General features: G+C 33.5%; 1 protein-coding gene across 1 annotated transcript; it reads right to left on the reverse strand.

Moving 5' to 3' along the window:
• Nucleotides 1-865: 865 nt before the first annotated feature.
• LOC101032959 (UDP-glucuronosyltransferase 2B19) lies at nucleotides 866-15,754 on the reverse strand. Its single transcript, XM_003931914.3, has 6 exons — nucleotides 14,980-15,754; nucleotides 13,564-13,712; nucleotides 9,273-9,404; nucleotides 6,954-7,041; nucleotides 5,265-5,484; nucleotides 866-1,590 (listed from the first exon to the last, which is right to left on the reverse strand). The coding sequence occupies exons 1-6, from the start codon at nucleotides 15,698-15,700 to the stop codon at nucleotides 1,314-1,316; spliced, it is 1,587 nt and encodes a 528-aa protein (XP_003931963.1). The 5' UTR covers nucleotides 15,701-15,754; the 3' UTR covers nucleotides 866-1,313.
• Between the last annotated feature and the right edge of the window lie 1,212 nt (nucleotides 15,755-16,966).

The raw sequence follows: 16,966 nt of genomic DNA on the forward strand, positions 1-16,966 counted from the left end.
TGACATATATATGTCACCTATGGATAGATAAAGAATAGGTGATGTACGTGTATATATATGTGTATATGTATATATACACACACACATATATCACCTATTCTTAATGCATATTCCTATTATATGTATACATATCACCTATTCTTTATCCACCCATTGTAAAATACACACACACACACACACACACATACACACACAGACACACACACACACACACACACACACACACACCATAGAATACTACTCAGCCATAAAACGGGACAAAATAATGGTATTACAGAAACCTGGATGGAGTTGGAGACCATTATTCTAAGTGAAGTAATTCAGCAGCAGAAAACCAAACAATGTATGTTCTCACCTATATGGGACCTAAGCCACTAGAACGCAAAGGCATAAGAATTGTATAACAGACTATTGGAACTCAGAGGGAAGGGTAGGAGGGGAGTGAGGGATAAAACACTACACATTGGGTACAATATAGATTGCTCAAGTAATGGGTGCACCAAAACCTCCAAAAGCACAACTGAAAAGCTCATCAATGTAATCAAAAGACAACTGTCACCTAGAAACAATTGAAATAATAAAAAAGAAGAATAAATTAAAACAGACGAATATTTTTAAATAACCAGAAAAATAGAATTGGCTCAAAAAACCAAACACATTGTAAAATTAGTTCATTTTGTAGTAGAGAGCAGGCAGGAGTTGTTATATTTCTAATTCCACATACTTTCCACTAGGCAATGACCTAAGCTCTAAAATGGGAAGCACTGTACCATACCTTTTAGGAAAAAAATGTGATGCTAAAGCTGGATGCACAATAAAAGCTAAGCAGCACTACCCACTTCAAAATATCAAGAGGAAGAGAGAATTTTTTATACAAGTTAATTATTTAATAGTTTCCTCAGCGACATTTAAAACACAATTCTGCATGAAATGAATTCAAAGTATTTTCGGTATTTGCAAAACGGTATTGATACTGTCAGTGGACTTCTTAATGTTCTTGTTTCCATTACAATGTATGAAATGTAGTTAAGTTCAATAATTTTTTTTTCTTGTAACCTGTGAATTAGAACAATAAATTTCAATATAAGCTCATATGGCTTTATATCATTTTTGCTTTCCCTGGTGTTTTCCTCCTGTTTTAGCACCTGTTAAACAGGTACTAAATCCCTGAAAAACAAATTTTTGCTTGACATAGTAAGTTTTGAAAGGTGTTTTGTCACAAGAAGAAAGGAATCTTGTATCACAATCTCTTCTTTCTGTAATAAACTGGAGTCTCATTTATTAGGTTTCCCAGCTTACAGCCTCAAACATAATTAATCTTTTTTTCCCTTCTCTTCTGCTCTAACGAACTTCCAGACACAAAACAGACATTTTGTGATGATGAATATCACAGCTGTCACACCAACCAGCAGGAACCCAATCACATCCAAAGAGTGGTACTGAAACCAGGTGAGATTGTGGGCTGCAACCCGAAGGTGTTTGGCTCCTTTGTGGCGCATGACGAATTCAATCCAGAAGACTGCTCTATCCAGGGGCTTCACTGGTTGATCATGATGAATGTTTGATAATTTCATAGCATTCTCTTTATATCTGAATGATAAACATAACAATATCAACATTGAAAGTAAGTTAATTTGCCTGAGCATATCAAGTCCATGAAAGTTTTTTAAAGTGTCACGATTCAAAGTACATGTCATAGAATTGACATAGAACTTGTGTATTTTAATTTGAGTCATCATAGAAAGTTTGACTTTTAAATTGGAATTTCATCATTGACAAATATTTTTTAAGTAAAAATGGAAGGTCAGGTGAGAAGGTTAATTATCTGAGGCAGAGAACATATTATGAACAATTTTTTTATTTTTCTAATTTTTAGTTTTTGTGGATACATAGTAGGTGTACATATTTATGGGGGTATATGAGATGCTTTGGTACAGGCTGCAATGTAAAATAATCACATTATGAAGAAAAGGTACCCATCACTTAAGTATTTTCCTTTATGTTATGAAAAATTCAATTACACTCCTTTAGTTATCAAACAAGCATATAAAATCATGCTCAACATCTTGAGCCATTTTAAATGCTGAACGGTATATAGTTAAAATGCAATTTAATAATCACCATCTTTAGGTTTCTAAAGAGGGATTGTGCCATGTGGGTGAAATGCCTCATAGCCACTTGCTTCGTTTCTGTTCTACTGTTTTGTGTCCTACTGTTTCCCACCCAGTAGCCAGAATGATTTTCTGGAAATAAAAGTCAGGCTATGACACTCCCCTGATTAAGACTTTTCTCGGCTTTTTATCATATTTTGAATAAAATCCAACTCTGTTATTTGGTCCTCAGGACCCTGCATTATCAGATACTGGCAAGCTCTTCTCCAAACACTGTTCCCATGCACACCAGGTCTTCTAGGAACATTGGCCTTATATATATTTTTAAGCTCCCAAAGGTGTTTTCATCTTAGCACTTTAAGCATTTTGTCTCCTCTTCTCACTCTTGGAGTATTCTTTATTGCAAAAACACAAGTGATACTTCTATCTCTTGGGAGGCAACCCTTTAAATGTTATCTCTAAGAGATGCTTTTTCTGGCCACGCTATGATAGAACCCCTAGGATTTCCTTTATTTTTTGTGCTTATTTTGAAATTATTTGATGCCTAGAATTTTAAAATGCATTACGTGTCTTCTAAAATACACATTAAACTATAAAATACATAAAATAAACGTACATACGCATAGCTCAAAAAGGTGTCATCATCTTGAACATTATCCTGAAGTGAAGATACCAATTTACCTATTTCTCAGATCATGATAGAGGACATCAGAATCTACTTAGAAGAACTTTTTTTTCCTGGACCATTTTAGTCACTTACTTTTGTCCTCCAATTAAGTATTAACCTGATTTCGAATATTATACATTAGCTTTGTTTGCTTGTATAATTAAATTATATAACAAATACTCATTCGTGTCTTTTTTTTTTTTTGAGATGGAGCCTCACTCTGTCACCCAGGCTGAAGTGCAGTGGTGTAATCTCAGCTCACTGCAACCTCTGCATCCCGAGTTCAAACAGTTCTCCTGCCTCTGCCTCCTGAGTAGCTGGAATTACAAGTGTGCACCACCATGCCCAGCTAAACTTTGTATTTTTAGTAGAGAAAAGGGTTCACCATTTTGGTTAGGCTGGTCTCAAACTCCTGACCTTGTGATCCGCCTGCCTCAGCCTCCCAAAGTGTCTTTTTAAAAAATGTAGCAGTTGTTGGTTTAATTCTGTTGCTGTGTAGCATTTCATTAATTAATAATACCACAGATTAGCTCTTCATTTTATGATCAATATATATTTGAGTTGCCAACAATTTTTGGAAACTATTCATAATTTTATATAAACATTCTTGTATATAGCAATGGATTTGTACATTTATACGTATCTATTGGGTGTGAGTGTGGAATTACTGAGATAAAAGTGGAATTGCTGAGATAAAAGTGCATGCATAATTATGATTTACTTTTTTATTTGAAAAATTTTAAGTGTATTTAATATTCAAAATTTAAAGATGTTTTAGTTATCATTTTTATAATTTCTCACATCCACTAGGGCTGGATCATGTTTTCTTTATGATATTGAATCTTTTCATACAGACTGAGTCTTGATTTATGACCCACCACATGTAAATTCAAATAACTATTAACTATTCAACATGCTTTAGAATAATGTGTGTTACAATGTAACACACACACATTATACATTATAACCTTTCTTATATAAAAACATTATTAATAGTAGTTATAAATGCTGAATTGATAGTAGCTGGGTTGGGCAAGGCATTTTGCACATTGCTTTCTTTGGAGTATGAATAAATCAACTATCAAAAATTTTACTTGTTAAAAATATAATTTTTGTGCTTCAAAGGCCATCATCAAAAAAGTAAAAAATTAGTTCACCAAGAATGAGACAAAATATTTAAAAATTATATATGTGATATGGGATTGTATCTATAGTATATGAATAGTTCTTACATAAAACTCAATAATAAAACAAGTCACAAAGTTTAAAAATGTTCCAAGGATTGGAATAGACATTTTTCTAGAGAAGATATATGCATGGTCAGTAAGCACATATAAAGATTCTCAACAGCTCTGGGCGTAATGAAAATACAATCCGAGGCAACAGGGAGAGATCATTTCACACCCACCAAGAATGGTGTAATAAAAAGACAAATAATTACAGGTGTTGGCAACAGTGTGAAGGAATTAGAACCCTTCTGTACAGATGGTCGTAATGACAAATGGAACAAGCGTTTGGAAAACAGTTTGACAAATCTTCATTAACATACAGTTCCTATAGGGGCCAGAAATTCCACTTCTAGTGTCTACACAAAAGAAATGAAATCATGTCCATGCAAAAAAAAAAGTTCCTAATAACCACAATTGGAAACAATCAAAGGGCTAATGAGCTAATAAAGAGACAAATAAAATAAGGCACATCCATATTATAAAATATACTGCTATAAAAATAAATGAAATATTAATACACACAAAGTAAATAAAACTAAAAACCATAAAAAACAACAAAAATTGTGCTAGGTGAAAAAAGTCATTTACACAATATCATAAATTGTATGATTCAATTTATACGAAATATATAGAGAGAATAATCTATAGAAAAGGAAAGCAAATTGATGTTCGTCTAGAGCTAACAGGTCATGGGAAGTGACTTCTATGCCATTACAATTTACTTAATGTGGTTTAAAATGTCCTGAAATTACATAATGGTGATGGCTTCAAGACTGTAAGCATAAATACATTTGGACTTTATACTTTAAATAGGAGGGATTTATGCTATGGAAATTAAATTTAATTATCAAGCCTGTTATAATAATGATAATAAAAATAAATTTTTCAGGAAGAAAACATAAATACTTTGAGACAGTTTAGACATCGAATTAACATATTTTATTATATTTCATCAAGTTTATCTTTCCTTTCTACTGTGGATTCTGTCAAATTTATTTTAAAATGTCTTTTTAGTATCCATATCACCTCAAAATTATTTTTGTGTTGAAAAGTATTTTAATAATTGGTTATTCATTAAATGTGGTTCAAATACAGTTTTAAAATAACCACTCAAAAATAAAAGCAGATTTCAGATCAGTTACATCATTTAAATTATTTCAAATTCAGTCTCTTATAAAAACGATAAAAGTCATACTCACTATTGACAAGAGAACCTATCTATAAAGACCGCCTAGTTTAAAAAAAAGCTATACTCACACAGGATCGTTAATTACAGTCTTCAGTGCGTTCAGCAAGTCTGTACTCGACATTGTGTTGAAGTCCAATCTAACGGCTGCACCCTTGGCCACCATGTGAGCAATGTTATCAGGCTGATCCGCAAACATTGGAATGCCCACCATAGGGATCCCATGGTAGATCGCCTCGTAGATGCCATTGGCTCCACCATGGGTTATAAAAGCTTTAGTTTTTGGATGACCTAGGATTGAATGAATTTTAGCAAAATTATTCATAGGACTAAAATGAGAAATGCACAATAGAAGACTCTGAAAGTGGCAGTGTTTTTTATATAACACACTGAACTAAATTGAAATTGAGCACCTACTTCTGCTGGAGATGTAAGTGAAGGTTATATGGTGTGAGCAACTTCAGGCTAAAAAAATTACACCGAGTGAGGTGACTCATGCCTGTAATTCCAGCACTTTGGGAGACTGAGGTGGGCGGATCAAGAGGTCCAGAGATCAAGACCATCCCTGGCCAGCATGGTGAAATCTGGTCTTTACTAAAAATACAAAAAATAGCTGACCGTGGTGGTGCGTGCATTTAGTTCTAGCTAATCAGGAGGCTGAGGCAGAAGAATCACTTGAACCCAGGATGTGGAGGTTGCAGTGAGCCGAGACCATACCACTGCACTCCAGCCTGGCAAGTGCAAGATCTGTCTCAAAAAAAAAAAAAATTAATACAAGATTATCAGTTGGACTAATGAAAAAGTGCAATTTAAATAAGAGGCATAAAATGTGCCAAAAAGATAAAAGCAAAGAAAAGGGATAGGGATGTAAGACTGTGTTATTAATTAATTAACTAATTATGTTTTGTTTTTTTTTTTTAATGGAGACAAAGTCTTGCTCTGTCACCAGGCTGGAGTGCAGTGGCGCAATCTCTGCTCACTGCAACCTCCCCCTCCAGGGTTCAAGCAATTCTCCTACCTCAGCCTCCTGAGTAGCTTGGACTACAGGTGCAGCAGCACACCTGGTTAATTTTGTGTGTTTTAGTGGAGACAAGATTTCATCATGTTGCCCAGACTGGTCTCAAACTCTTGAGCTCAGGCAATCTGCCTGTGTTTGCCTCCCAAAGTGCTAGGATTACAGGCGTGAGCCACCATGCCCAGCCAGAATGTGTTCTTTTAAGTGCAGTCATGGAGTATGGTATGTGGGGTGTGCAAGGCAGCAGGCAGTGTGGTGATGGTGCTTGAATTGAGGAAGGACAGGTCATACTTCATTATAAAATGTGTCATCACTGTATGATTAAGATTAGGGATTTAATCCTACAGAAAGTGCAGTGTCCCTGGTGATAGAAGAAGGTTATTTTTAGTGGCACTCGAAATATCCCTGAAGGAGAGGAAAGAAAAGGTGTAAAGTTGTGGAAATAGGAGAAAGGAAGACAACCCAGGAAGTGCCAGAAAAATCCTCTAAGAGGTAATAACACCTGAAATAAAGATACTCCGATTGTGATCATAAAGAATGTGAGTGCATATCACAAAATGCCAACAATTATAGTTTATTATTTTCTCCCTGGACTGAAAAATAAATATAAAGAAGTTTCATTTTATTTTATATTATTTTTTAGTTTTTCCATAACAAATGTTCAACAAACTTCTTTCATGATGAACCACTAACATTCTAATGATCTCTTAAGAATATATTAAGTATTTGTTCTCCAGAGACTTACCAAGAAGGTCATTCTGGGGTATCCACTTGTACAGCCGAGTATTATGTCCTAAGGTATCTGGTTTATTCCCATCAAATCTCCACAGAACCTGTTATATTAAAGAAAATATCTTATTCCATGAGTGGAGCTCCAAAGTTACAGAATGTTAGCACTCTAAAGAGATTAACAATGAGAACAAGGGATGTTAAGTAACAAGAACTACTCACGATGAAGTAAATAGAATACTCACATTTCATTTCATTTTTTCAATTTTTATAATTAGGTATATAGGGAAATCATGATTTTTCAACGAAAAGTTCAAGTATTAAAAACTTCCCAAAAGAAAATCTATGTGTGGCAAACCACAATATGAAAAAAAGTTTAACATCACTGATCAAAACCACAAAGAGATGCCATCTCACACCAGTCAGAATGGCCATTATTAAAACCTCAAAAAAGTAACAGATGCCAGTGAGGTTTTATAAAAAAAGAAATGCTTCTACTCTGTTGGAAGGAGTGTAAGTCAGTTCAACCATTGTGGAAGACAGCATGGTGATTCCTCAAAAACCTAGAGGCAGAAATACCATTTGACCCAGCAATCCCATTACGGGGTACATATCCAAAGGACTATAAATTAGAACATGCAAGCATATGTCCATACAGTACTATTCACCCTAGCAAAGACATGAAATCAGCCTAAATACCCATTAATGATGGATTAGATAAAGAAAATGAGGCACATACACACCATGGAATATTATACAACCATAAAAATGAACAAGATCATGTCATTTGCAGGAACATAAATGGATCTGCAGGCCATTATCCTAAGCAAATGAACCAGGAACAGAAATCCAAATACCACATGTCCACTTATAAGTGGAAGCTAAAAGATAAGAACACATGAACGTATAGAGAGGAACAACATAAACTGGGGCTTATTGGAGGGTAGAGGTTGGGAGAAGAGAAAGGATCAGGAAAAACGACTAATGGGTACTAGTCTTAATACCTGTGTAATGAAACAGTCTGGACAAAAAACCCCCAAGACCTAAGTTTACCTATGTAACAAACCTCCACATGTATCCCTGCAATTAAATGTTAAAAAATAAAATTTAATTAAAATTTTAAAAGATTAAAAAATTAATAATTATATGCATTAAAAATTTTAGATAGTGATAATGTAGTGTGACAAAGCAATAACAATTTACCAATGACCTACATGATTATTTTGCTTTATGTATTTTATATTATTTTTCATCTATCAAATATAATACTAAATTTTTTTCAGTAATATGGGAAGTGGTTCACATATATCTACTTGTCTGTAAGTTATTTTAATAGTTTGATGTCCTTTGATTGACAAAAATGCAAGTCTATAAAATAAGCTACTTGGAAGGAGTCAATTAATGCTGCAAAGGTAGCATGTATAACTTATTTGAAATTACAAATTATCAAGCACTACATCCAAGAAAAATTTCAAGTGACAATTTGCCTGGCTTCCTTTTGTTTGGCTCCTTCCTATATTTCCAACTGCTGCCTCCATTGGGAGGAGTTGTTAATCTGATAGTTAGTGCAGAATCCTCACACTTTATACTGCACAGGGTCCACCCTCAGAGCAGGATCCATCTCTGCCCTTTCTCTTTCATCTTCCTGCTTTGGACATTGGCTGGGGCCAGCCCAGCAAGGTAGGTTGCTTTTTCTCTTTCTCTAAATCTACCTGGCTGGGTGGGTCCTTAGACTAGCTGTCAGTCAGCCTAGGCCATCCTTTCTCTGATAGTACCCTGAACATCACTTGAATAGGCCTATCCTAAAATGACCAGGAAGTAAATGAGGCTGGATAACATGGCAAGTCTAAACTGCATGATGCATGTCAGACTTTTTGAAATACCTGCTGTTATTGTGCTAGTGAAGTTACTCACATGTAACTTTTTCTAACATCTGTAGTGTGTACAGCTCCCTCAGGAATCTTTAAACAAAAGGATCAAATGACAGGGGCAGAATTTAATGATAGCTCTTACTTGACCCTAATATCATGATAATACCAAAACTTTACCTACAACTCTTAATTTTATTTATTCCTGATCACAATAATAATACTGTTTATTATCAATGAAAAAACATCCCCTGTGTTATTTTAGATCATATATATATATATATGTACATATATATATATATATATATATATATATATATATATTTGATTTTGAACTAATATCTGAGATAATTAGTGCTTTCCCAGCAGCTGAATTTGTACGCAGGAAATTTCTATAATTGGATTCTTTGCCAACTTTAGCAGCCTCTTTCAGTAATTTTCGAAACTATTAAGACACTTTATCTAACCTTTTGTGGGACCTTGGCAAGGGCTGATGCAATTACATTGGCCCTTTCTTCTGTCATGTTGCTGATCATTGACCCCAGAGAAAACACCACAACACCATTTTCTCCAGAACTCTGTACAAAGTCTTCCATTTCCTGTGGAAAAAAATAAAGAATGTGTTCTATCATAATAGAGTATCAGCACATGTGGACTAAATGGTACAAAAACTAAAGAGAGAAAATGAAGTATTATCAGGAATTATTGGAGTAAGCGATGTTTTTTTAACTGACTCAATTACTCCGATTTTTTGCAAGATGTATATTATGAGATAGGTTGCCTCTGTTAAGGGTATTTGTGTAAATATATGTGTGTATGTATGTACACGTGTGCATGTGTGAAAGGGAGAAATGAAATAGAGCTATTACATCATATTTGAGGAGATAATATTAGAAAACATTATACCCAAATTCTTCACTTGTAATATTGTAATTACTAACGTAGGTTCTTGGAAAGTGGCACCACTTGTCTTTAATGCTATATTGTTGTTCTACTAAATCAGACATGTTTATTTTAGTCAGGTTTTCTATAGAATTATTTTAGTTTGAAGTCATTAGTGGTTGACTTCCCTGACTATGAGTACTGAGGAACAGTTACTCACAGCTGGGATTATGTTATATCTACATTTATCATACTCTATAATCCTTTACACTTCATTTAAAGTTTGTCAGAGTTTTCTAGGTTTTTTCAAAAAATAAAAAAAAAATAAGAACTGTAAAAGGTGGTGGTTAAGAAACACTGGAGTCTGGTATTGTGGTTTGGAATTTCTATGAATTAATTCTAAGAGTCTCATTCATAATACAGATTTGTACAGTATATATAATACAGAATTGGACAGTGATATAGTTGAATAATCATGTTTCATGTTACAGTTTAAGTGGAACAACTTTTCCCTGAAATCACACTGTTAAATGTATGTGCTATTTATAATTGCATGTGAGAAACTCTCCTCATCACTCTGCTGTGTCTCAGAAGCAGCAGCACTTGCACCGCAATGGAAGTGACTACCAGGCCTTTCTGCAGAAAAGATTTGGTCACCCTCTTGAGTAGCTTACTCACACTACATAAAAATTTTAGTGGAAGATGCACTTGGCTGGAATTTATTGAGAATCATTCTGACTGGTGTTCCTCAATCTACACCAATTTTTTGATTTAAATACTTTCAGATATAATCATTGGGGTAAAACTTTTTCTTAAGTATTCTTTACAAAACAAAACAATCCCAAATGTTTACTTTACAGATTACGTATGGCTGCGTATTTTTAAGAATATGATTTTTAATCTTAAGACATCAGTGTTAATGAAGTGAGAGTCATTGTACTACTATTCCAGGTAATACATGGGATATCCAGGTATCTTGTGTGATTGCAATTACCACATTAAATATAACTTTCGTTCAGTGTTTTGTCTCAGTGGCTTGATGCCTAGAGCCTTCTTCATCCACCCGGTGTTAAAGTAATATAACCTCTGTTTACAGATTCATTATTGATGTGGACTGGTTGTTTCTCATTCTGTGACAACTTTTTAAAAAATACACTATTTATGTAAAAAATTTATAAAAGTATTAAAAGTTTTTAAATGAAAACAATTTTTTTTCTAAAATATCTGTCTAGAGATGTTACCATAGTAAACTCTGTATGATTTCATCATGGCTTTTGTTCTATTTTGATAGTTGAATGTACACTTGTGACATTTATTTAGGCAATTTTATTCTCACTGAATATACCTTTTCTTCCTAACAGAAATGTATCATCTTGTAATATTTATGATTTTCTACCTCACTTTACTTGTAGTATAGCTGGCTGTAATTGAACATTTTCTTGATAAAATTATTGTAATGCTATAGTATGCATCTAGTGTAAGTTTTTAATTATTCCTTCATTTAAGATGTTTGATTACTTCCAGTGTTTATTTTATGAATATTTCCCATAAATATTAAATATGTACATCTTGATTTCTTTTTTAAACTGTACGATTTCATGTGAATATATTAGAAAACCAATGGCTATATACATTTTTAACATTTGATACGTTTGCCAAGTGGCCTTTTCTCTTATAACATACATAAATTATCTGAGAATTGAATATTTAATTGACTAGAAAGCAACTTGGGTTTACAATTATTTTACATGATAAACAATTAGAGAATGGGTTTCCCAACCATAGACTGGCATTCAAAGCTTTCTGCAAGTTAATAACAACAGCTAGATTAGTAATTATTGCTGTCGTGATCCTCTTCCTTGTCCTTCTACACCTCCTGCTCTCTTCCCCCTCCTGCTGGCACTATCACTTTCCCTTAATGTGAGTGGTGAAATCTTTCAAGAGTAGGGTAGGATGGCACAGAATTTTCATGATTCTTACCTCAGCTTTTGTCTCTTTAGAAAGTTACCATATAGAGCCCATACAATTTGCATTCAACATAGATATTGAATTTTAACCATGGAATAAAATACCAGTTTCATGTTGTTGTTAATAAGGAGGTAGACAAAAGTGATCTCGTAAGAGATTATATAATAATGTAATAAGGAATGCTTACTTTCTACCTATTTCTTAGAAGTGTGACATCAATTTAAAATATATAAGGTTCTTATGTTCCTTCATAAAGAATATAAGGTTAAATGATGACAGAATTATTTTGTTATTGTAAACTAAGGGCACTATTCAGATATAAGTGGTAGAAATTATTTGGTATTTATTATACATGCATTGCTCGTTTTTTTCCGTGCTTCTTTGTTAGGCAGTTATGATGTCGAGACACAAGTTATCCCAGGAAGCTTTACTGAGTTGCTCATCTTAAGGCAGAAAACTCCTGCTCTAATAGGGTATGTTTATGCTAAGAGGTAAACTTCTGGGATCTCAATGCAAAATGATTTAAATGCTTTAGTAAAATCAAATGAACATTGGGTGTGGCTGCAAATATAGGATCACACATTTCTATTGTTAAGGAATTATTTTCTTATAAGTTAGAATACTGGTGAAGATCCTTATTACTTATGGTTGAATTTTAGAATTTTAGCTTGCTCATCTTTCTGTCAAAACTGATATGTCTTCTTTTAATCAAGTCCCAAGGGTATCTGTTATATAGAAGGCAGGTAGGACTTTGTTAGAGAATGTAATCTTGAAATGCTGAATAATTAGTTTCCATTAAATGAGGAATAATATTTCAAGTGAGTTACACATGTTAAGTAATTAATAGTATTAGTAATAACAAAAATAACCACAATTGCAAAATTAATATTTCAGAATCACTATAAGCCAGAGACATTTTAAGTGGTTTATTTGTATTAACTTTTTTCCATGCAACACAATATGAAGTTAGTAGCATTACTGTAAAAGTAGGCATAATTATTTCTATCTCCTGTCTAATCCACTTTTCCATCATCTGCTACCTGAATTCACAGAAAATTTCCCGACTGGTCGGCTCTTTATAGTCTGGCCCTTCTGCAATTTAATCCATTGAACATCTTGGATTTTAAAAAATGTAATACTGTCACATACTTTTTTTTTGCCTTAACTCTTTTTACTAGTTCCTAAATGTGCTTAATAAATTTCAGCTTCTAAAGAGTATCTGGCTCTTATCTTGCCTGTCAGCATCATCTGATTCTTACTCAGTATCTCCCTTGCAAACTAAACTTTGAGTCTTGAGAACTGTCCTGACCACTTCACTTGCTTTTCCTTTTGTGTTTTTCTCTTCCTCATTCGTTCACCTATTCCTGCATATTGTTCAGCTCTCATCTTAATTGTTAATATCAGTGACCCCAGGATACTTTCTAGTATCTACACTGGATGCTTCCTTAGCATCATTTTTTTCCCTGGAGATAATAGTTTTTACATAGTTTTTATTACTTGCACATACTCTGTCTTTCAAAGTAGAATGTAAGGTGTGTTGGGACAGAAACTGTGTTCCACACACTTACCTGTTGTGTGTGCTAATCTGTTTATAAATATTCTTTCAATGAATGGCTAGTACCTTCCTATATGTTGCATAATCAAAGCTTTAATTTACCAACCCTATTTTCAAAGTCTCCTTAGTATCCCTCTTTATCTGTAAAAATGGTGAAATTCACAAACTTGTGATTGTATCCACCTGTGCATGTACATGAGTTTTTAATCAGTATCTGCTTTACCTTTCCCACTTCCCATCTTTCTGCCAGTGTAAGTCAAACACTCTGAATGAATGTAGAACCATTCATACTGAACATTCAAAGCCAACAAAATAAACAGTAATAATTTACCTTAGGTAGGGGTTTAGTTTACCTTAGGTAGGGGTTTGGCAGGTTTGCAGTGGAGTCCTCCAATGAACTCAACATTTGGTAAGCCTGGATGAGGAAACTGAAAATCCCAGTAGTTTCGAATAAGCCATATTTCAGCTTTTCCCATTATCTCAAATAAGGTAGTGGGTCTTCCTGATGGGGAAAAAAGAAAAGAAAATGTAGATGACACAAGGTAATTACACTAAGTAATTTTCTCAAAGAAGTTAGAATAATGTAGGCAAAATATTTATGCTTTGAAAAATATATACATATATAGGCATAATTTAATTTTTGTGTATTATATATTTTTTCAATGTGTATTTATAAGAAAGGCAAAGTGGTAAGAGAATCATAAGAGAAAACTACATCCTTTATATCACATCAATATATTCCAATCACAAACAAACCATAGAGAATCAATCTCTGTTTTATTTGTTAAACCTTCAATAGTATCAGATATACATAAAAACCACTCTTGGAGCCATGATTAATTAATTCTACCTATAAAAAATTTTCTAAGGAAGAGTCTAATTTCCATAATTCATTAATTTAGTTCTTTCATCTTTGATTCTTCAAATGAACTGTTGATTATTTTGAAATTATGGCTGAAATCCTTGTACCTGCCACTATTTTTGATGCATGCTAAGATCTTAATAACATTCATTTTTAAGTAAATACATTTGCAAATGGTAGCTAGAAAACTTTGAGAAATTATTAAAATAGAAATTTGTGTTCAACCTTAATTTAGCTCATATTTTTAAATAGACATAATTTTAAAAACTATACAGTTATAACTTAATGTTCACACTTCAACAAGATGATTGACTTTAAAATAAATGGTTTCCCATCCTTTTGTGAAGTAGTATAGAAACATTAGAAACTTCAAATTACTTGTATTTTTTCTTTTATTCTGAAATGAAGACATTTCTCTCAACTGTAGAGAAAATCTTCTGGTAACATGAGTATATATTGTGATTACTAAACAAGGAGACTGAGGTATACGAGAGAAAAACAAGTTTTGTAATGATACATAGATAGTTCTAGAAAAATGTGTAACTACTCAATCTACCAGTATGCATTCAGCAAGATGTTTCTTGATAGATTTGACTTTAAAATGATACAAATGTATAATAAAACAGATGTGTGATTGATTACAGAAATCTAAGGTGCACTAATTTACAGATTTATGACTCACTGGAGTGTTCTGAATGAGTGATGGCCACAGGGTTTTAACTGATCCTATAATTTACCTTTTCTATAGCCTCTGTGAATTTGATAGATCATCTTATACTTTCATACAATAAATTCACTTACAAAAAAAAAAAAAACCCACTACCCTAACTTTATGGCTTTATACAAGTTCAACTTCAAAGGCACAAGAAGGTTAGATCTTCATGCTACCAATTGAAAAGTTACTTACCTAGAACTTCACTGTAAAGCTGGTCCCACTTCTTCATATCAAATATTTGGAACCAAAATCGAAAATAAAGCACATGGATCATATTTTTTACCCTCTCCATGAAAGTCATTTGATCACTTAATTCTGACATAACAACAGGTACATAGGAAGGAGGCAATGGAAATCCTCCACAATATTTTTCAAGTATGGAGCCAGGAGAGAAGCGGAGACTGTATACAAAAGGTATTTTAAGAAGCTCTGCCAGTAGCTCACCACAGGGAGAAATGGCATCTGCAAAAACAACATCAAATCTTGACTCCTGTAGTTTTGTCATTAGTTTCTTATTTGAAACCGCATCTTTACAAAACGTTCTAATTAGGTCACTATATGCCCACATCATTTCTTGTACTTTTGAAAAATATGACCAAAATGTATCTTTTGGAATTTCTGACTGTCTCTCAACCAGATGAATAACGTTATCCACAAACTCAGTTTCAGCTAAAGATGTAGAACAAACTTCAAATTTAAGAGCGGATGAGTTGTTGGAATCAAAAAGAAAAGAAGGTGAATATGCCAATACAGTCACTTCATGACCTCTCTGAACAAGCTCATACAGGATGGTCTTTATATTCATCCAATGGCTGAATTCTGTGGGCCATACCAGCACCTTTCCACAACTCCCAGAGCTAAAGTAACAGCTCAGCTGTATCAGCAGAAGAACTGAAGTCCATTTCATAGACATCCTAATGTAATTCAATGCTTGTTTTCTAGGAGCTGCTCCTTTCTGTCATTTCTCATGGTGATATGCAAGGATAAATCAGTCACAAAGTTAAAATGTAACTTTTACACTTCAAAGTAAGTACAATATATTAACAGTCTGAGCATGTGGATGACAGGAGACAAATAAAAAGGAGATAACCTCTTACACAACTGAGTTTAATGTCCTTTTTATATTTTTAAGTGTTGTAATTCATCTAATATTAATAATCTTGCATGGATGATATTAATAATCATCTAATATTAATAATCACCTGACTCATGTAATACATTATAGAATATTGTCCATAAGAGTAGCAGTGAGAGGTTCATGTTCCTGCGGTCTCTTAACACAGAACTAAAGATAAAATAACTAAACGTGATTCAAAACGTTTGTAAATTTGTTGACATATAATTCATATAATTATCAATTGTTGTGTAAAATTTAATGTTTTATAGTATATTCACAGAATTGTGCATCTACCATAACAGTCCGTTTTAGAGAACTCTTATCTCTTAAAAATAAACCCTATACTCTTTAGCTTTTTTCTCCCTGTCCCTACTTTCTGCATTTGTCCTATCCCGGGCAACTGTTAATTGAATTTTTATTTCTGGATTTGCCCATTCTGGACATTTTTTAATACATGGAATCATACAATATGTGATCTCTTATGACTGGCTTGTTTTACTTTGCATAATATTTTAAAGGTTCATTTTATGATATCACATTTATATATTGATTTTTAAGACCATCATGTATGATTTAGAGAGTTTCAAGATGAAATTACCCTTATAGACTTTGTTGAATTAATCAAGGATAGAGGGAGGGGAAGAAACAAAAGCAAACCAAGTCTGCAGTACATTCAGCATTCATCATTAGGTTAGTTTGCTCTCTGACTCACTTCCTCATAGGTTTTTTGGCGACTGTCTTAGAATTAGGCAGACACTGTTAACAATATTGTAGTTCATCTTGACTGTTCTATAGATAACTTAAACATTTTTAAATGTTGTTTTCTCTTTGAGGTATTCCTTCAGGTCCAACATACTTATGAAACTACTGCCTTAGCTGGTCTGAAGGACTTCATTGATGCCAGCTGCTCTAAAGGACCCCACAAGGAGCTGGCTCACCAAAGAATGCAGTTTCCAAGTTCTGATGATTTTGTCTCCATTTTCCTGGCTAATTCATGACCTCAATTTTTGAGTCCATCACCTTCCATTATCCCCTTAGAGTCTCTAGCCCAGAACTTCTTAA

This window comes from Saimiri boliviensis, chromosome 3 (genome assembly GCF_048565385.1).
Source record: "Saimiri boliviensis isolate mSaiBol1 chromosome 3, mSaiBol1.pri, whole genome shotgun sequence".
NCBI lineage: Eukaryota > Metazoa > Chordata > Mammalia > Primates > Cebidae > Saimiri > Saimiri boliviensis.

Coding starts and splice junctions, on each gene's coding strand:
- LOC101032959 (XM_003931914.3), bottom strand. CDS start 15,700: ATGTCTATGAAATGGACTTCAGTTCTTCTGCTGATACAGCTGAGCTGT. Junction 7,042..9,272: donor TTGCCAAGGTCCCACAAAAG/GTTAGATAAAGT, acceptor TTAATATAACAG/GTTCTGTGGAGATTTGATGG. Junction 1,591..5,264: donor ACTGTAATTAACGATCCTGT/GTGAGTATAGCT, acceptor TTTATCATTCAG/ATATAAAGAGAATGCTATGA.